Consider the following 21,153-nt stretch of genomic DNA (forward strand, 5'->3'; position numbering starts at 1 on the left):
TAGGGAGAAAAGGTCAAGCCCAGAGGTGGGGAGGATGCCTGGAGACTGAGACTGATCAGGTTTCCTGTCCCTTTCCTGGCCAGGGTCCCTGGTGGACAGCTCTGGAAGAGACATCTGTGCAGCTAAACCCAAGATGGTTCAGGCCATGATGGCAAGAGAGGAGACCTCTACGTTTACTTTCTTTGAACAATGCATGTATAGGTCAAATGTTCTAGACCTTAAGATTAGACCCTCCATTTCTTCACTTCAAAAATCTAGCAAGTGGGAGTCAGGCGGTAGTGCAGCGGGTTAAGCACACGAGGCGCAAAGTGCAAAGACCAGAAAAAGCCTCCAGCTCCCAACCTTCAAGGGAGTCGCTTCACAGGCGGTGAAGCAGGTCTGCAGATGTCTATCTTTCTATCCTCCTCTGTCTTCCCCTCCTCTCTCCACTTCTTTCTGTCCTATCCAACAACAACAATATCAATAACAACAACAATAATAACTACAACAATAAAAACAACAAGGACACCAAAAGGGAACACATAAATAATTTCTTTTTAATCTGGGAAGTTAGACTAGGAATCCCAGTCATAGCTAATCAGACATCCCATGACTGGATGCTTCCACAATGAGGCTGGAGATATGCCCCATCACATTGCTTTTAACCATTCACCATGAGCTAGTGATCATTTTGATACATTGAATGTGGTTCTTTCTGATTAAAAAACTTGGCCAGGTTTCCCAAACTTGATGAACTTTCATAGTTTTACTAGTATAAAAGGAGAACTCCAAAAATGGGACACGTCAAGCATCAAGGGTTTTTGTTTTTTTTTTTCCTTCCACCTAGAAAAAGGAAATATCTGAGAGCTGGGCAGTAGCGCAGCAGGTTAAGCACAGGTGGTGCAAAGTGCAAGGACCTGCTCAGGGATCCTGGTTTGAGCCCCCAGTTCCGCATCTGCAGAGGGTCGCTTCACAAGCGGTGAAGCAGATCTGCAGGTGTCTGTCTTTCTCTCCTCCTCTCTGTTTTCCCCTCCTCTCTTGATTTCTCTCTGTCCTATCCAAAAACAACAGCTATGGCAATACAACTACAACAAGTGCAACTAGGGCAACAAAATGGGGAAAATGGCCTCCAGGAGCAGTGGATTCGTAGTGCAGGCACTGAGCCCCAGTGATAAACCTGGAAGCAAAAAAAAAAGAAAAAAAGAAATAGGAAATAGCCAAGATGGGTTCAGGTTCTATTATGTGTGAGATTCGCAACACACTGGGTACAGAGAGAAGGAAAAAGAGGATGTTCCACGTCTGGCCTTGAGGATGCCAAGTAACTTTCAGAGAGCCTAGGAAAACCCATGACTTTTCCCTCCTAATGAATGGAGCCTGCCACCAGTCTTTGTACGTGGAAGACTCTTGTCTACTGCAGAGTGTGAATTATTCAGAACCCAGATCACCTACATTCAAACTCCTCTTACCAATTGTGGTTTCAGGTAATCCATATACTCTGTGCCTCAGTTTCTTCATATGTACCATTGTTATAACAATGATAGTACCTACCTCATAGTTACTGTTCTATCTTGGAGCACTCTAGAGCAATAGCTGAGCTTTACCCATCTGTAAATGGGAATAAGAATAGTACCTATTTCTCAGGTCTGTGGCCAGGACTAGAGTTAATATAAGCAAACATCCGGAACAGTGGCTGGCACATGTACTACCAGGATGAGATGTGATAATATATTAAAGAACTACTGGCAATTGAAGTTTTTCCTTTCTTTCTCTCTTTCACCAAAGAACCGCTCAATTCTGGTATGTGGTAGTGCTGGGGATTGAACCTGAGACCTTCAGTGCCTCGGGAATGAAAGTCTTTTTTCATAATCAGCATGTTATCTTCCTAGAACAAAACTTCTAATTAAATTTTTGAATAAATTTGTGCTTATAGCTTTACATCTAAAATGTTCCATAAGTTAGAAAAGCATTTCCTCAAAAAAAAAAAAAGATAGATAGATAGATAGATAGATAGAAAGAAAAGCATTTCTTCAAAGACATTAAGACTTTCTACTGACTCAGACCAAAGAACTCCCTCCTTGTCTCCCTCATCACCCTCAGGGTGGGCCTTCCTGGCTCAAGCTCAATGCCCTCTCTCCTCTCAGCTCTTTCCAGCTCAGAGGACTCATACCCACTGCCTCATGTGTGTGTCACAGCAGTTCCAGGACAATGTGACTAGGTGCAGCAGCTCCCCAGCAGTTGGGGGACATGTGCTGTGAGAGAGAAACTCAAGCCCAAATAGCTGAGCCCTTAGCCCAGGGCACCATAGAGGGCTAAAGACATGACTATGGAGTCCCAGTTCACACTTTTCTTGGACTTGTCACATACCTCACTAACCCCCCAACTGTGAAATTAGAGAGATCAACAGTACCTCCTCCTCAGAGTCATTGTGAGGACTGGATAAGTGACAGCATGTAAAACTTGACAACACCCAGCACATGAGGTATCCACATTTTGGCAGGATGAGACATCCTTGTGTGTCTGGTCCATCAAGCAAATATTCTAGTTAGAATCCCTGGTCATCTGAAAAAATGTTCCGGTTTGGAAGAAAATTACATGGCCACCCAGCAATAATTGCCTGTTGCCATTTATATTGTTGTTGTAAATGCTGCTGCTGCTGTTGTTGTGTTTCACCTTGTAGCACTGAGACTCCAGAAAATTTGTAGGTTGACTTAAAATAATTCAGTAATTTAGTACCACCTTTAAGTCATGTTCTAGGGACCCCCACCTAGCCCTCGTGCAGCCAAGCTCTCTTGACAGGGAGGAAGACCAAGAGGCCAAGGAGACCTTTCTCACCTGTATGTTGTGCCCCTCCTAAAGATCCCATTCTGGTTACCAAATATCCTGGGATGATTTACTTATATGATCCCACATCTACTTCCAGAAGGGGCTGGGGTGAGGGAAAGAAAAGGATCTCTTCTGCAGATCTGTTTCCTAAGTACAGATTGCAACACTGATATCCTCAGTGCTGTGCCTGAGGGTTAAGAGCCAGCTTTCTGGGGGGAGGGATTGTGTGAACTGAGCTTGCATGCATGGACCCCTGCAGACCAGAGCAAGGCAGGGCAGGGAAGAGGCAGAGGTGGAGAAGGAAGGGGCCTCCTCTTTCTGTGCTACACACCTCAGCAGAGGGTCCAAGGAGTTCAAGAATTTTACACTCTGGTTGGGCCTTCCAGCTTGACATAAAAGTCTACTTGTCAAGGTAGGAGACTAGAACACACTTTATCTATCTTACATTTTATTAGCTTGATCTATAACTTGCACATATTTAGACATATGGTATTGAGTCCCCATCTGTACTCATGTCCAGCACCACAAATCCATACCACCTCTGGCCACTCTCAGCACCAAATGTTCACTGAGCCACTCCTCCAAGCTGAGGGTGGGGACTCTCTGCAGAATTAAAGGCACTGTCCCAGCACCCAAGCCTAGCCTTGTAGGTGGAAGCAAACTTCTAAAGCAGAGAAGAATATAAGAACTGACAGGGTGTAAGTCTGGTCTATGGTTCTATCTCCTCTCCCCAGAAAGGTGGGACAGTTTTCTGTCCCTCTTTGGGCCTCAGTTTCCCCATTTAGATTAGAGATTTCTCCCGTTCTGAGTAGTCAGAGTGAGGAAGGACAAAGAACCAGAGCAGGGACCTGGAAAGGATCCGAGTTGGGGGGGGGGGGATATAAGTCTCATCAACTACTATGACAGAGAGCACTCCTCATCAGCAAGCCAGCTGAGACTGCAGCCAAATCCATTGCACTCCTTGATTCCACAACCACAATTCTAATAACCAGCCACGCTGTGCCAGGCGCAGAGCGAGGGGCTGAATCTGAGGACAAATAAAACCAGCACACTGAAAACCAAAATGCAAAGCTAACTCGGTGCGTGTGCTTAAAAAGAGACTTTCCCCGAAACTCCCTCCATATTCATATACAGCCCTCCTCCCTCCACCCCCCCACCCCACCCCCGTCCCGGTGTTTCAAGTCCAGAGAGGTAAGAAAGTTGGTCAGGGCTCTGTTACTAAGGGCGCGCCCAGATTTCGTGTCTAGCCAGCAGCGAGGTTTCGGATTCCCGCAGTCTCCGGCCACTGTCCCAAGCTGCCCGAAGCTGGGGAGGCCCCGTCCAGCTCCCAGAAGGCTTGGAGGGGGGTGAGCGCCAGGGAGGAGGTGGGCCAGAGAATGCGCCGACCAGGAGGGAGGGAGGGGCCTGGCCGGGAGTGGGGCGACCGGTGACACTGGGCACAGGCAGCTGGGTGCACAGTGGCAGCCGCGCTCCAGCCGGTCGGCAGGGTCGCGCTGGGGTCCTGCTCCGAAGCAGCCGCCGGGGGCGAGGCAGGGCGGCGAAGGCGGCGCTGCAGTGCCCGCAGCTGCGGGTTGGGGGAGCTGTGCACTCCTGTCCCCAAGGCTCGGACAGGGGACTGGGCAGTTGGGTCGCCGCGCCTCTAGCGGAGCCGTACTCCGCGGCCAAGTGTGCCGGGAGCCGGCTGCGGCCCTGCATCCTCAGAGTGCCGGGCCCAGGAGGGCCCGGGAGAAGCCCAGTCCCTCCGGCTAGGACAGCCGGGCCGCTCTGGCACGCCCCCCGGGGGGTGTCCCTGGCGGCTGGGCCCGCCCAGGTAACCCCATCCTCGGCCCGCCCCCAGCCCGCCCCCCCCCACCCCACCCCCGGCCACCCGCCGGCCCGCCTCCGCCGCCGCGGCCGCCGCATCCCTGCTCTGGGGCGGCGCTGACAGTCTGATCCGCGCCGGGCAGCGGGCGCACAGCGGGCAGGGCTGCGGGCAGGGCTGCGGGTAGGCACAGAGCAGAGCCTCGCCGCTCGCCCCGCCCGCGCCTGGCGCCCCCGTGAGGCGCCCACCTGCCGCCCAGACGGGAGGCCCCCAGTGCCCGCAACCGCTGCCCGGGGCCGGGCGCCCGCGGCGGTGCCATGAGTCCCCGCTCGTGCCTGCGTTCGCTGCGCCTTCTCGTCTTCGCCGTCTTCTCTGCCGCCGCGAGCAACTGGCTGTAAGTGGGGCCGGGAGCTGGCGGGCCGGGCTGGCCGGGTGGGCCAGGCGGGGAGTGGCGGCGATGCTGGGCAGCGCAGGGCAGCGGGCGCGGAGGGCGCCCGGCAGGTGTCTCAGCCGCGGTACACAAGACTCACCGCTCTCGCTGCCGCTTCTGCCCGCGCCTCCCTGCGGGCTCCCTTCCTACTGCGCGGGTCCGCTCCTAGCTCAGAGGCAGCGGGTGGCGACGGGGGCGACATCCGCACCCTGAGACTGCCTAGGACCGCCGAAAGCTCAAAGGGTGCGAGCGCTGGGCGGTGGCCGGAGAGGGGTCGTGAGCACCGGGGAGCGATGTAGGCTGGTCTGATCGCGGGGGAAGCGGCGGGACTCCGGGACATCCTAGCAGATTAATCTCTGGACATCCGGGAGCAAAAGGGAACTCTCCGCGTAGAGCCGTGCTGGGCTGCGGGCTGGGTTGGAGGCGTGCAGGGACCTGTTTCTGCTTGAGAGGCGGGAGCTGGGAAGCCAGGGACCTGGACACCGGGCCTCCCAGAGCCCGCGGCTCCTGCTGGAGGGCCCAGATTCTTTCTAGGGCAGAAAGAAACTCCGTCCAGACCTTAAAGAGGACAAAACTCCTCATTTCCCTCTGTCTCACCTAAGGAGGGAGGGATGGTGACCACTGGTAATCTGTCTGTCTGTCTGTCCCTTGTTTCTCCTTGACTCTACCTAGCTCAGGGAACTCTCTCAGAAGAGTAGCTTTTCTGGGGATGAGAGAGGGGGTGTTCTAAGGAAATGAGCTTCATGACTGGGTGAATGTGGAAACAAGAGGACCCTGGTCACCACCTCCCTTTGGTGACCATTTTCCAGGTCCCAGGCCTACCCCTGGCTCCAATTTCTTTTGCTTGGAGCTCTGTTCCCTTTCACTGTGGGCAGCCAGTGGAGAACCTATCTCCAATATCGATCTGAAAAGCATGAGGTAGAAATGGGGCTGACCAACAGTGTAGCTGAAGTTTCCATGGAAACAACTGGAGAGGAAAAAAATTCTCTCTGCATCCAGATCAAAGAACAAATATCTCCCATAAAATCGCCTTGAGTGCCCAATGGTTGTTGCTGGGAGGTCACTGTGGCCAGTCAGCACTCTGTAGTCTGGAAAAGGTGTGTAACTTGGGAATCAGAGCCACCCAGGGCCTAGGGGATAGAGATGATGTGGAATTCTCCCAGTTGTTCTGAGAGTGAGCATGAGTGAGTGACTACAAGGCAGCCCAAAGTGGCTGCAGGGCTTTTGTTTTTCCTGGAGTCTTAATTTGATTAACACTTCAGTGGCAGTTGCAAATATATATATATCAAGGTTCTAATTGCCTATTGTCCCTCTGAATGCCACCCCCACCCCCCAAGTAGGGCCTGGGTCACTGAGCTGAGAGGGGGCAATGCTTGGGACTCAAGGAAGTTTTGAAGTCCCTAGAGCTGATTCTGACAAGTCTGAGTTAAGAGCCAGGGTCACCAAAGTGAGTGTCAGTATCAAGAAGAACAGGAACTGGATCTGAGCCAGGGCTCAGGGCTATGAAAAGACCAAGAACTGGCCATTCCAGGATCTGACCTAGGCTTCTGTCTGCCATGGGAAGTCTTGCAAGTGCAGCTATCAATAGTATTGGGGCTCACTTTGTAAAGGAGTAAACAGACCTTGTTAGGAGAAATTGCTTACCCAGACTTAGAGCTGAGAAGGAACTGCATGCTTTGACTCCCAGGCATTGACATTATACCTTTTCTCAAATCTGAGGCCACCCCCAAATTGAGCGAGTGTGGCCCACCACTTCAACTTTGTTCAAGCCCAAAACCCTGATTAAGGAGGCAACTCCAGCTTGGGGTCACACCAGCCCTGGGGAATTCCAGCAGCTTGTACCCTGGGGGGGGGGGGGTAGCCTGAAGGCAGAAGGGAGGTTGGCAAACCTGTTCTCTGCAGTGGTGATGGTTCAGGTTGCCACAAAGCAGAGATCTGGGTGACCTAGCTCACCCCTGCTCCACCCCTGGCTTCTAGCCAAGGGCCTCTTTGCTCATCTCAAAGCAGGAGGAGCAAGGGGCTTCCTAAGAACCTACCTATCCAGGGAGGCTGTGAGGGGGACTAAATATCTGGGCACCTTCCAAGACTGGGTCATTTCCTTGCATTTATCAACCTGGAACTGGGCCAGCTCTGTGGGAAACAGATGTCACAGCCAGGCTTTACAGGAGTTTGGAGGTAGAAAGACAAGATAAAAGTAAATCATGAGCGGGTGGGACAGTAGACATGCTCTAGCTGTCAGAGGGGGGAGATCAGTGTGATCTGGAGTTGTCCAGACTTGGTCTAGAGGCTGTAGAATCATGACAATCACAATAATTATGATAATAGCTCTCATACTATTATCTAAATCCTGACAATACCTGAATCTCATTCTCCAGAGGAGAAGACTAGGAATCAAGAAGGTACTAGATGCAAGTCACTGTGGCAGAGGCGTCTGACCCAAATGCTGCCTATAGGAGAAGCAGCTCTGGCTTGGAAGATGTCCCTCTGGGAATAGCAGCTGGCACTATGCCTTTTCAGCACTGGAACCTGGCCCCAGAGGATGCCTGGCAGTGCTCTGAGGAACAGGGCCTAGGTGTCCACTACCCCTCCAGTCCTGGTGCAACTGGCTGCAACAGTCAGTGCTGCCTATTGTCTCAGAGGGTGGGTAGCTGGGCAGGAAAGCCAAGAGTCCCATTGTGTGCAGCTGTTGAGCAGCATGGAGCCTGGAGCTGGTAAAGCTCTGCAGCCCAAGGCTTGGGCAAGTCCAGCTTCCAGAGAAGCTGGAAGCTGTTGATTGGATGTGTGTCTGGCACCCAGAGCAAATTGACAGCTTGTGGCAGCTCCTACCACTGAGAGATGAATGGATGAGGGAGGGATGAATAGATGAGTGCTAGAAAGTGCTTGGAGGTAGAAAGACAAGCCACAAACCTGAGGTCAGAAATGTGTCTAAGTGTCCCTGACAACTAAACACTGATGCTGTACTGCAAGTTGAGAGACCTGAGTTACAGTTTTAGCTCTGCTCCACCTTCTGGACTGCCTTGGGTAAGCCTCTCTTTCCTCCTAAACCACAATCCTTGGTATAGTACTCTCAAACCCCCCCCCACCCCCACACAAACCACCACCACCACCATGGAAGCTCATGGGAAGAGCTAGAGAATAGATAAGCTAAGCTTTCATTTCAATGGCTTTCCTGGGGAAAAAAGAAAGAAAGAAAGAAAGAAAGAAAGAAAGAAAGAAAGAAAGAAAGAAAGGTGGTGTGCTGAAATGAGCTCTAACAGAAGCCACAGGACAAGGGAGGGAAACTCAAAGATATGAACTGTGTTTCCAGGACAGATAAACCATGACTCCGCCCCAAGCCTGCCACTATCCAGCTGAGTGACCTGGGACAAGTTATCAACCCTCTCTGAGCCCCAGATTCCTCATATGGAAAATGGTAACCACCCTCAGAGCCTGGAGAATGAACTAGGACATGTCACATGTAGAACACAGAGCCAGGCATCTCAGTGGGAATGGCAGCCCTCTCCCTTGATGGAAGCCGAGGCTGTAGCCATTGAGCTAGGGACAACATACACCAATCATCATAGATGATGAGAGACAAGCCTTCAGGTTACTGCTTCCAAGCCCTCATTACCCCCAAGCTTTCATCTTACATGAGGCACACAGGCAGGACCCTAAGGTGCCACCTCCCTGCTCTTCTAACAGAACTCCTACAGAAGCCTCACTGAACGAGTGGAGTTGTCACTGAGTATGCCCTCTATTACACTTGGGCAGGCACCATGCTTCTCTCTAGATATGATTCCCCATAGGTGTCTGGGTTTGGAACAGGCTCCCCTGTGTCTGCTCATCCAGTGGGGCTATGTAACTCCTTTGGCCATGAGCAGAGTGGAAGTGGCACTTGGTATAACTCACTAGGCTACATATGGGTAGAGCTGACACTGTAGGTAAACATGTGACTTAAGCATTCCCCTAACCCCCAGCTAGAAAAGATCCTTCTGTTCCTTCTAATAGTAAAAATGCATCACCTTGAAGTACCTCCTATGAGTCAGGGTACTGAACTGCAGTTACTAACATACCCACAGCTCTTTACAGTTTACACCAAGATTCTCAAGTCATGCCATTGACATTTGGGAGCTGTTCTGTGCATTGTGCAATGTTTAGCAGCATCCCTGACCTCTGCCCATTAGATAACAGTCAGAACCCCTACACACACACACACACACACACACACACACACAATGAGAACACTAAAAAATGTCTCTAGAAAATTTCCAAATTTCCCCCTAGGTACATAAATTACCTCTGACTGAGAATTTGTGGTTTGCAAAGCATTTTCATATCCAGTACCCCATTAGAACCATGTGACTTTTCTCCTCTGCCACTTACAGATCTGTGTCTATATTCATTCCAGTCCTGTTTTATAGGCTCAGACATGCAATGACTTTCCCAAGGTCAGTCCACAAATCAGAAGCAGGAGTTACACATTATTTGCTTTTACATATCCAAATCTCAGACCTTATCCACCTCCAATAGGACTGTTTCCTAATATATCTGCCTCTAGTCCAATAGAGTGGCTTCTAACATCTATAGGAGTTGAACATTGGAGGTCAGGACTTTGACATAAACACCTCTGAGCATTCTCAGAACACCTGGCATGTGTCTAATATATACAGTAGTTGCTTAGTTAATATTTGGTGTAGAAGTGAAGAGTTTGTTCACTACAGAGGGTTTAAAGCTGCTGCCAAACAAGTGGGAGGGAGGCATAGCCCCACTGCCCGAGTCCCAGATGATGCTCAAATGTATCAGAGTGGGTGTCAGAGTATGTTTGCACCCCAGCAGGTTTGCTGATTAACTTTGCCTTTCAGCTCCCCAGCCTTCAAATGTGGGGCCCCAGCACCAGTCTCTGCCCGAGGGGCCTGCTCAGGCAGCCGTCTTGACCCAGCTGTCTGCTATGGCTTGACTTGCTTCCCTCAACCCTGGATTAGCAATTGAGCATGCCAGCAAGTGTCTGCTGACATGACAGTGTTCCCCAAACCTGTTGAAACTCGCCCACCTTGGGCCCTGTGGGTGCATCTGGAAAGCTGTGCATTTATGCCAAACCTCCTGCTCCCTCTGGAAAGAAGGGCTTGTCCTGGGCCAATTGGGCACAGAGTTGGCCAGAGAGCCACTTGATGGCAGTGGCCCCTTCCAAAGGTGCTTGCAAGAGCCCTTGCAGGTCTGCTCAGCAGACTCAGCTGGAAGCTGAAGCTGTGACCCCAAGTGTGCTGTCCAGATTTCCACAAGAGTTGCCAGGTTTTATCTCTAAGTCCTAAACTGCATCTTCTGTGATTCAGCCAAACTCAGGAGAAGGCTCAATCTCTGCTATGACCCCACCAGTTCTCCCTCTCCCTATCCAAACCCCCTCTACCTCCCACACCTCCTGGCAAACTTGAAACCAAACTATTTTAAAAGTTCTCCAGCCAAGTCAGAAACTCCACAGCACAGGGGACCTTGTCTGAGCAGAGAGGAGTGGGAGGTAAACAGAAGGAGGCAGGGATGCATACAGGAATGAAGGGGCCTCCAAATGACTTACAGCATAGGAGGTAACTCAGAGGCTCATCAGAAGTGGCAGGAGATTACTGATGAGACCAGAGGGGCCTCTTTCCTGCTGGGACTTCGAGTGATCCTTTCAGAACCTCATTCTCACTCTGTTGACACAAGAGTCTTGTCATCATGGGGATGACTCCTAGGAATTCTTTCCCCACTGGAAACAGTGGGGGATGCATAGCACCCCATATGTGGAGACTAAAGGACAGGCATCAGAGTTAGAGTGGTTCTCAGAGAGCATTAACTGAACCTCCAAGAAACAAGCACCTCCTTGTCAATACTAACTCCAGGGAGTCGGGCAGTAGTGCAGCGGGTTAAGCACATGTGGTACAAAGCACAAGGACTGGTGTAAGGATCCCAGTTTGAGCCCCCCAGCTCCACACCTGCAGGGGAGTTGCTTCACAGGCGGTGAAGCAGGTCTGCAGGTATCTTTCTCTTACTCTCTCTGTCTTCCCCTCCTCTCTCCATTTCTCTCTGTCCTAACAATGATGACATCAATAACAACAACAATAATAACTACAACAACAAAAACCAAGGGCAACAAAAGGGACAATAAATATTTTTAAAAAAAATTTTTTTAAGGCTAACTCTATAGGCACAGTGATGGTTCTAGTGTAAGCATACCACAGAGTGGTAGAGCTGAAACTCTAGACCATGTATCCTGACTGGCTTTCCAGAACTTTCCCTACAGCAAAAGAAAGCAGGCCTGAAGCCCTATTCCCATAGCCATACATCCTCTGCTGGAGGTAATCACCCACCTGAGCAAGAGAATAACCAAGCTTTCTCCCAGCTGTCCTGGTTGGGTTGGACTGTGAGTTTGGTGACATGCTGTCCAGGGACTAGGCCCATAGAAAGAATCTCCCCAGGAGTCAGACGGTAGCACAGCAGGTTAAGTGCACGTGGTGTGAAGCACAAGGACCCACGTAAGGATGCCGGTTCGAGCCCCTGGCTCCCTACCTGCAGGGGGGTCGCTTCACAGGCGGTGAAGCAGGTCTGCAGGTGTCTTTCTCTCTCCCTCTGTCTTCCCCTCCTCTCTCCATTTCTGTCTTATCTAACAACAGTGACATTAATAAAAATAACAACAATAAAAAAACAAGGGCAATAAAAGGGAAAATAAATAAATATTAAAAAAAAAAAAAAAAAGAATCTCCCCACACCAAGGAATTTACTGGGAATGTGAGCCTCCAGAACATGACCCTCACTCTAGGAAGCCATCCCAGCTCCAGAAAGCTCAACTGGGCCTTCTCTCACCCCCTTTGCTCCCCACACCAAAGAATCCCTCAGCCAAGCAGAGAGGATAGTTCAATGGTTCAGTGGTTTCAGGGGCATGAAAAGCACTTTGGGACAAGGGTGAGATGAGTATCTGCAAGGGAGAAGCTCCCTCCTGGAATAATAGAAGGCAAAGCCTAATCAGTGAGGACCCTACATTGGAATAATAGAATAATAATACTTATTCCTCCTGGAATAATAGAAGCAAGGCCTGATAAGGGAGGACCCTACATTGGATACCCACTCACCACCACAAGCAGAACTGCCCCAGGGATCAAGAGAGAGGTTTTAGCTTCTGGTACAGCTCAGGAGTCCAGGGTCCATCTAGACACAGGTAAGTGGCTTCTTCCTGACCCTGAATCAGCTGCCAGCTCCCCTGAGAACAAATATGACTAGGAGTAGTGAAACAAAGACAGAAAACAGGACTACTGAGGTTTCTGAATATGGGGAGTAAAGGGAGCAAGGGATTCCTCAAGAAGGGGGAATGATGCCCCCAAGTGGAATCTTGGGCTTCAGAGGCAGCCATTCCCTGTGCAATTGGGGCAAAGACTTAGGCTCTGAGAACATTAGAGTCATGCTAAGGTCAAGGAGAATGTGAGTGGAGGCAGACTCACTCCTCCACAGGTCACTGTGAGTGTCTCCAGGGCTGGCCCCTTCTCATTGGCTGCCCTCCAGGGACTTCAGGACAGTGGCAGCAACTCTTTCCACAATCCCAGAGCCATAGACCTCACACTGTCCAGACAACCGTGTGACTACTAAGGCACTGCCCTCCCCAGCACTTCTTACCCCTGTAAGCAGCCCAGATGCCCTTGCTGTAGTTCAGAAAAGACATGAGATTCTAGAGAGACTTATCTATGGAAGAATGAAACCACCTTCCTCAGTCTATTGTCCCTTGATGCCAATCTATTCTCCCCACTCCTCTGGCCTACTTTTGGATCCCTTGTCTTGGTGCAGGGATCCTCTGATCCTGACCTCCACCAGCTCACTAAAAGACCTTGACCTTGATATGCCTCATCACTATAAAGATCTATTCATACATGTCACTTATTTAAATTGCATGACAAGGAAATGTGAGGTCCTGCTCTTCCCATAAATAGACCCAAGTTTCCAAGTAAGGTGGGCACACCTGAGCTTGTCTGGGATCCCCACTATCTCTGCCCTTCTTTCTCACCCCACTATCCCTAGTACCTGGTTCCACCAGCCCCTCTGTGCCATCACTCACAGTCCTTAAGGGTCCCCTCATGGACCTGGATCACCAGGACACACATTCTCCAGCTGTGCACCCCACCTGGAGACTCTGTCCAAAATCTGCAATATGGATGGCACTAGCACTACCACTGTTCCCAAGGAGCTGTGTCCTCCCCCAACATGTGCTCAGTTGAGGAAAGATTTGAGAACCCAGGTCAAGGTCTAGTCAGAGCTGAGCCTAAGAAGACAAATGAGCTGTCTGATCTGGGGACCAGCTCCCAGGACTGTGAGGAGGTGTGAGATGGAGGTGGTGGTAGTGAGCTTCTTAGTTATGATGACAATATGATGTGGCCTTCCATGTGAAAGGCATTCATTCCAACCTCCCCAGGTAAACAGCCTCTGTTTTCCCAGTCTATAGATGAATGCTCTGAGGCTGTGGTATCCATTCTATCAAATAAGGTACCATAAACAGTGGCTGTTTCTGTCTCCCTGCTGCCACACTGTCTGCACAGCTGGAGGACTGGGGTTGGGGGTGGGGTGGGGAGTGGTCTCAGGGTGGTGGGGTGCAAGGACTGTGGGTACAGGAGCCTTCAAAGTTCTAACCACAGGTGGTAAGAGAGGTAAGGATGTTGGGGGGCTAGGTTCCCTCACTACCAGTGAATTTGGCCCTAGGTGGGGTCTGGGGTGGGGTCTGTGTCACCCTGCCTTTCCTCAAGGAGGCTTGCCCACCAGCAGACACTGTTTCCTCCTTCTGGCTCCACCTTGTTGGCCTCTGTCTTCCCTTGAGTCTCTGCCGAGGAGGCTCTAAATGTGGCCTGGGCAGGCAGGGAGGCCAGAGGGAGGGGATAGAGAGGCCAGCCGAGCGTCCCAGCCTTCCCTACACACACACACCCACAGGGCCAGGCCCTGCGACACTGATCTGCTTGGCCTCCAAAACACTCCAGCTATTTCCCGTGCCTTCTCCTCTGTCTGACACACTAAGGAGAGTGGAGAGGCATCGGAGAAGGCCAGGTTTTCCTCTCAGCATTTGTATATTTTCTTTAAAAAGCAAGTAAACCTGGAAAAGCTTGGGACAAGCCCAGCTAATTTTAGTTTCTAATGAAAACAGCAGGTGGCCGAGAGGATCTGATCTCCCTGGCAGGGCCCAGGCACTGCTGCCTGCAGGGATGGCGGGTGCCAGGAGGGGCTCCCAGGAAGATCCTGAAGGACCTACACCCCTGCAGCCAGGGGGGAGGGGGGTTGCGGGCTGGCTGATGGTGGCAGCCAGGGAAGCCAGGGCTGGTGGATAATTTGATCAATGGCATGAATGTGGCTAGAGTTCTGGGTGGCTAGGGCAATGGGTGGCAAATTACTCAGCCTGGACTCCGCTGTGGAAGAAGTAGAACTCAGAGCAGAGCAATGCAGCTGGGACAGCAGGAGGAGCTGGAATGGTGAGGGTCTTGCATAGACTAGCCCAGCCCAGTGGCAGCCTACACTGGTCAGGCCCAGGTTCTCTCTCCCCTGGAATGGCTTGTGCACTGGACACTTGAGCCTGCTCCAGCTTCTGGTTCAATGTGTGGTGTGTATGTCTCTAGGGGAAAGGTTGAGCCACCTTAGGGTTTAGGCAGGTGACTCTAAAGGCCCCAGGAGCTGTCAGTTCTAGACTGAGCATTCTGCAGTCTGGCAAATGGCAGCCCCCCTTTTTTTCCCCTCATCCCTTCTCTCCTCCCACATGGAGGTGAGCAAAGCAGATGTGGCCAGAGGGGCACTCTCTGTCCCCAGTGCAGGCATTCACTGTATACCACCCACATGTCAAACACTGAGGAGGCCATGGGAAGGTGTGCCTCTGAGGGTGGTGGCTATCCTTAGCTAGAAACAAAGCAGGATCACAGCCACAGTATTGAGGAAAGAAGCAGAGTTGGATTTTTACTCTGGTTGTGTGACTTTGGACAAGTCACCCCTGGGCCTCCGGTTGCCCATCCAGTACCCTCCTGTGGGCCTGTGATGCCTATGTCCCAGTCTCCTCATCCTTCCCTTCCCAGGAAGAACCTAGGAGCAGCTTGCAAGCAGTTCTTCCTATGGCAAGGAAGGGAACAGCTGCTGGGCCAGGTGAGGGCAGGGTCTGGGGGTGAGGGCACTGGAGCCAGTCCCGGGGCATGGAACACTCCTCAGCGGAAGAGGTTTCTCAGCTTCTTCCTGGAAGCCGTCCCAGTGACTCAGGGCCATTGGCAGTCCAGCAGCTCACCCCTAAATCCCTACTCATGTTATTTCAGCCCATGTCCCCTTGTTAGGCTCTGAGCTAGGGCAACACGTGGGGGTAACTTCCTGGTCATCTCACTCCTCATTCAACCTGATGGGGTTGGGTGGTGGGCAGGAAGCCTTTCAGACCTGGAACCCCCATTTCCAACCCGTAGAAGGGCCACTGATTCCAAGAGCAGCAAAGGACATACAGACTACACACTTATAATACCCATTGGGAAACATACTGAGCATGGCAGGAATGGATTACCCATCTCACAAAGTGAGGTGGTGGTTCAGCCCCGCTGCCCCAGCCTGCTACCCCTGCTCAAAGGACCCCTGCCTTTGATCATCTCTCTTTGCCAGAAGCCCACCCAACCCTTTGACTGGAAGGTGAGGGAACAGAGGCTAAAACAGGGAAAAGTTAGTGACAAAGAGAAGAGGGGCTCCTACCTATCCCAAAAAAGTCAACCCTGGTATCTGAGCAGGAGAGGATTCAGTTTTAGCCCTAATGCCTTGTCCTTTCACCACCTTCCCAGCAGGAACCTGGCCCACTGCCAAGTAGTTGGGCTCTTGGCGCCCCCTGCAGACCAAGAGCACCAGGTGGGGCTAGCTCCCTAACTAGCCAGGAGCACACCAGGCAGGGCTGAGAACCCAAGTTGACTCCCTCCCCTGATGGTTTTCCTAAGGGTTTCCTGACCCTTGGCCATCTCTCCACTCTGTCTCCCATTTGAGAGACTGAGGCCCTGCCAAGTCACGCCAGTCTCTCTGGGAAAGCTTGATAGAAGACAGCCCCTCACCCAACCCCCCAGCAAGGCATTCAGGAGAGGTAGAGGAAAGGGCAGCTAAATGCAAAAACCACCCACTTCCCCTTTGTCCATGGGACCTCAGAAGGGAAAGGACTTCAGCTCCAAGGCCTCCATACTGTGCTCAGCAAGAGCCAGATGCACCAGATAGGTACATCAGCCCTTGGGGAGAGGAACCATTATTTATCTCCACTTCCAGATAAAGAAAGCAGACTCAAATAGGCTACATAGCCAGCAAGGCTGGTGCAATAGCAGGGGTGTAGAAGTCCCCATATCAGATCTCCCTTAGACCTAGGAAGCTTCACCAATGGTTACCGAAGAGCTTCTCCTGAGCTTCCCTTCTGGTCAGTACTGGCCTGGCTTCACAACCACTCCTGGAACAGATAAACATAGTAGCATTGGTGGCATGTGCAGTTACCAGTACGTACACACACACACACACACACACACACACACACACACACACCTGGGTATGAAGCTCAGTCCCTGAAATGTTATAATTCTGTAAACCAGTATTAAATCATGACTACACATAAAGTAATAATAAATAAAACTGAAATTTTTTTTAATAATGCCAGATGCCCATGAAGTTTCACCAAACTGCCACCTGCTCTATGAAAAAGACCCCATTGGAAGTTTCAAGACAGTCAGGTGGGAGAGCTGTCAGGGACTAGCAAATAGAATGCCTCTAGGGTGGACATCTCTGCAGACCAGAGGCAGCCTGTGGGTTATATGCATCTTGGTCCATAGCCTCAGGCTGAATGAGCCCAGCTCACTGAACCTTTGACCCACAATGTCAACTCTAGACCTTGAGCCATAGAAAAAAATTATGCCTTGAGATTGTAAAATAAGTCACTTGATAGTGCACTAGCTCTATAATATATGCCACCCAGATTCAAGACTGGCCCCCATGGGTTAGAGGAAGCTTCAGTGCTACAGTATCATTCCCTCTCTTTTTCTTTCTCTTTGTCTCACCTCACTATGTAACTGGAAAAAAGTCAGCCCAGAGCAGTGAAGCCCTGATGACAATAGAGAGAGAGAAAGAGAGACAGAGAGGAAGGAAGGAAAAGAGAAAAGAAGAGAAGGGAAGGGAAGGAAAAGGAAGGGAAGGGAAGGGAAGGGAAGGGAAGGGAAGGGAAGGGAAGGGAAGGGAAGGGAAGGGAAGGGAAGGGAAGGGAAGGGAAGGGAAGAGAAGGGAAGGGAAGGGAAGGGAAGGGAAGGGAAGGGAAGCGAAGGGAAGCGAAGGGAAGGAAAAGGAAGGGAAGGGAAGGGAAGGGAAGGGAAGGGAAGAGAAGAGAAGAGAAGAGAAGAGAAGAGAAGAGAAGAGAAGAGAAGAGAAGAGAAGAGAAGAGAAGAGAAGAGAAGAGAAAAGATAAACTATCCCAATAAAGACTTTGAAGCCAAGCAAACCCAGGTTCAAGTCTTAGATCTGCCTTTTACTAGTGGGTGCCTTTGCACATAAAGCAAAGTTCTTAGCCTTCTGTGCCTCAGTTTCCTCCTCTTCTGTAAAATGAGGGTGTAGTGACTTGTTGAGGAGGTTAAATGCAATGATGCAAGCAAATAACACAAGTAGCCTAAGTTCCACAAAAGTCAGTAACTCTTATTACCATTCCTATAAAACTTATTCAAGTGGAATTTGCTATGTACTTCTCTATTCACCAATCATATATTCATTCAACAAGTAAATGTTGAGTTCCTGTCCCATTTCCTCAGGCCTGTGTTTGGGCCCCTTTTGCTTCCTTCTTTCCTTTCTTTCTTTCTTTCCTTCTGCAGAGACAGAGAAGCAGGTAGGCAGAAAGTGTGAAAGGCACCACAGCAACAATGCTTCCTTTAGTGTGGTAGAGGCTGAGCTCAAACCTGTGTCACTTACATGGCAAAGCAGCACACTATCCAAGCCTGGACCCCTTTTGCTTCTGAGAAGGCCTGGACTTAGTCAGAACCAGTGGAATCTTCCCCACATTCAGATCCATCAGGAAACTGAATCCCAGAGTGTAGTGTTCTTTCTTTTTGATCCTCCTTCAGACAGAAATGCACCGCCACACTCCACTGCCCCCACTAGGAGTCACACACACACATACACATACACATGCACATGCACATGCACATACACATATATACATCCCAGTTTGCTGGTCAAGTCCCTGAGGGAGATAGACCTGATTCACTGCACTCAGTATCTCGGACACTTGCTATCTTGTTCTAAGAATGGTAGTGTCCTCACTGTTGGCTGAATTATATGCATTAAAGCTGCTTCTCTCACCTGCCTGGTCCCAGAAAGCCTTGACATGAAAGTTACAGGGATGAGAGGGGACCATGGCACTCTGTTTCAGAAGTTTTACCTCATCACCACCCACTGCTGACCATCCCAAGGTCCTCATTGTCCCATCACCTAGGACTGCAGCAATGACACTGGCCTCCTGACATGTAGCTGGAACTGAGGATATTGATCTTAAAGTCAGAGGGGGGCAGGGCACCAGCACAAGCAAGGCTTCCAGCCTCTCAGCTTGAAGACACTTGACATGAAGGGATCAGAGCCCAGGGGGCAGGTCTAGGTTAGCATCAAAGTGCAGATGCTGATGCAGGGGCCATGCAGGGCAGGGAGGGGGACCCTGGATGTCCTTTCAGTTTCCTTGGCTTCTCTCTGCCTTCTTTGCCTGACTCTAGGTAGAAAGCTTGGCATGCAAAGATGAGAGGGACTGTCACAGTCCAGAGAGAAATCAACAGCCAGGGCCTGTGTCTAAGAGGAGTCAGTACCCAGAGGCCAGGGCTAGAAAGTGAGACTTTGACCTCAGCTTCACTCTCCCCCAGGTACCTGGCCAAGTTGTCCTCAGTGGGGAGCATCTCAGAAGAGGAGACCTGTGAGAAACTCAAGGGCCTTATCCAGAGGCAGGTGCAGATGTGCAAGCGGAACCTGGAGGTGATGGACTCAGTGCGCCGCGGCGCCCAGCTGGCCATAGAGGAATGCCAGTACCAGTTCCGGAACCGGCGCTGGAACTGCTCCACACTCGACTCCCTGCCTGTCTTCGGCAAGGTGGTGACACAAGGTGAGGGAAGTTTCTGGCCAGGTGTAGGGGAGCTGGCCATACAGAGAGTGGACCTCGGGAGCCTCAGGGACAACCACCACCTCTGGTGTAGAATCATAATCCCCCCAGTAGCCAGACAATCCCATCATCTATCAAGCAAAACTGCTCCAGTGAGAGCAGAAAGAACATGGTGAGGCTGGCAGAAGAGCTCATCTAGATAGTGCCTACTTGGCTATTACCTAGGTTTGGGCCCAGCCCTCAGTTCTTGAAGGAAGTGTTGGTACTGTGGTACCTTTCTATCTCTCTTTATCACTAGGATTCTGCACTTGCACCATTACACCATTCCTGGCAGAGTCCTTTTCTTCTAACTGATACAGGATAAAGATTACAGAGAAAAGGGAAGACATCATAGCACCATCCCACTGCTAGTGAAGCTTCCCTTTGCAGGTTCTCTTATATGGTGGTTGAGAGCTTGGACCTAGGTCCACAAACATAATAAAGTGTGCACTCTACTGGGTGAGCCATCTCCTGCCCTGACCATTTCTCTCTCTCTCTCTCTCTCTCTCTCTCTCTCTCTCTCTGTCTTTGTTGCCAGGGCTTCACCACTCTGGGCTGAATTTTTCAGATAGGAAGAGAGTAAAATCTCTTATCTGAAAATTTCAGCCCAGAGTGGTGAAGCCTTGGCAACAACAAGAGGAGAGAGAGAGAGAAAGAGAGAGAGAGAGAATGAGAATGAAATAACTGAATGGAAGTGCTAGGAGAGAGAGGGGGCGGGGGGATGAGAATGAGGAATGAGAATGAGAATGAAATAACTGAATGGAAGTGCTAGGAGCAGGCAGGATCCAGGCAGACTGTCAGAGGAAGATGTTGTGCTTAGTGCTGTGTGACACTTCACATTGTGGAGCCACCACCCTCACTAAGAAGAGGAAGGAACCAAGGTTCATGCAGGTGACTGAATGGAGTCTCAGATGCTATTCTGAATAGCAGAAGCAGAACTCAAGATGGGGGGTGCATAGCTGGTGCTTTTTTTCCCCTTAGCCTGGTGTTTTGCATGTAAAGAAGTCACATTGGTCTGTCCCTTCAGTGAGCCATATTGAAGAACTCCTAAACCCAGCTACCAACCTCATGGGCTCACAGTTCCATGTGGAGACAGGTGCATCAGTGTGTGTGTGGGGGGGGGGGGGTGTTCCTGCACAGCAATAGTACCAACTGGGAGCCAGACACTGTTTTAACTAATAGTAACTCAGGCCCAGGAGATTGCAAAAAGACTTCCATGTCTAAGCCTTTAAGGTCTCAGGTTCAATCCCCAGCACCACCATAAGCCAAAGCTGAGCAGTGCTCTAGTGAAGAAGAGGAGGAAGAGAAGGAAGCACGAGAAGGAGAAGAAGCTTAAGTAGTAGTAATTCATCTAGCCCTTTAGATAGTCTGGAATATTGCAGATGAAGAAGCCGAGGCATGGCAGAGGCCAAGAAACTTGCCCAAAGTGTCAGAACTAGAAAGTGGCAGAGTTGGGACTCAAAACCAGAAAATCCAATGCCTGAATCTAAGTCCTGACCTGTGATGAGAAAATACTATGATGGAGGGGACACAGTAGCCCATGGAGTTTGGACAAACTCCTCCCCTGGCCAGGGCTGGGGTGTTCAGGGAAAGCCTTGCCAAGAAGGTAGGCCCTCCACCAGCAGCAGAAATATGAGACAGCATTAAGCCAAAGGAAGGTGGCCCAGGGCAGAGAACATTCCATGGAACTGGAAGGCTCCCGGAGAGGGCTCTGGGTCAAGCTGCTAGCCCTCGAGGAAGTGCTAAACCAGCTGCTTCTTTTGCTACTTCCTGAGCATGAAACTGACACTCCCAAGCCACCACCAGTCACAGAGCCCTTCCCCTTGCTCAGGCAACAGAAAGGCATTGCCTGGGCCAACCTTTGTCTTGGCACCTGTGGTCCTGGACGATGAAGGCTGCCGGGCTTGTGGCAAACCATTTGGATGTTGTTGGAACCAACTGTGATAGAAATTTGGAAGCCACTCTCCTGGGAGCTGGCAGAGGCCAGGAAGGCACGAT

The 21,153-nt window shown here is 50.8% G+C and overlaps 1 protein-coding gene across 1 annotated transcript in view; it reads left to right on the top strand.

The window, feature by feature from the left end:
* Nucleotides 1-4,196: 4,196 nt before the first annotated feature.
* Nucleotides 4,197-21,153, top strand: part of WNT4 (Wnt family member 4) — a 30,012-nt gene continuing 13,055 nt past the window's right edge. Inside the window, exons 1-2 of the mRNA XM_007522608.2 lie at nucleotides 4,197-4,997; nucleotides 18,884-19,119. Coding sequence (XP_007522670.1) covers nucleotides 4,921-4,997; nucleotides 18,884-19,119 — 313 coding nt within the window. The 5' untranslated portion in view covers nucleotides 4,197-4,920. The remainder of the gene's footprint in view (nucleotides 4,998-18,883; nucleotides 19,120-21,153) is intronic.

Source organism: Erinaceus europaeus, chromosome 13, assembly GCF_950295315.1.
Source record: "Erinaceus europaeus chromosome 13, mEriEur2.1, whole genome shotgun sequence".
Lineage (NCBI taxonomy): Eukaryota > Metazoa > Chordata > Mammalia > Eulipotyphla > Erinaceidae > Erinaceus > Erinaceus europaeus.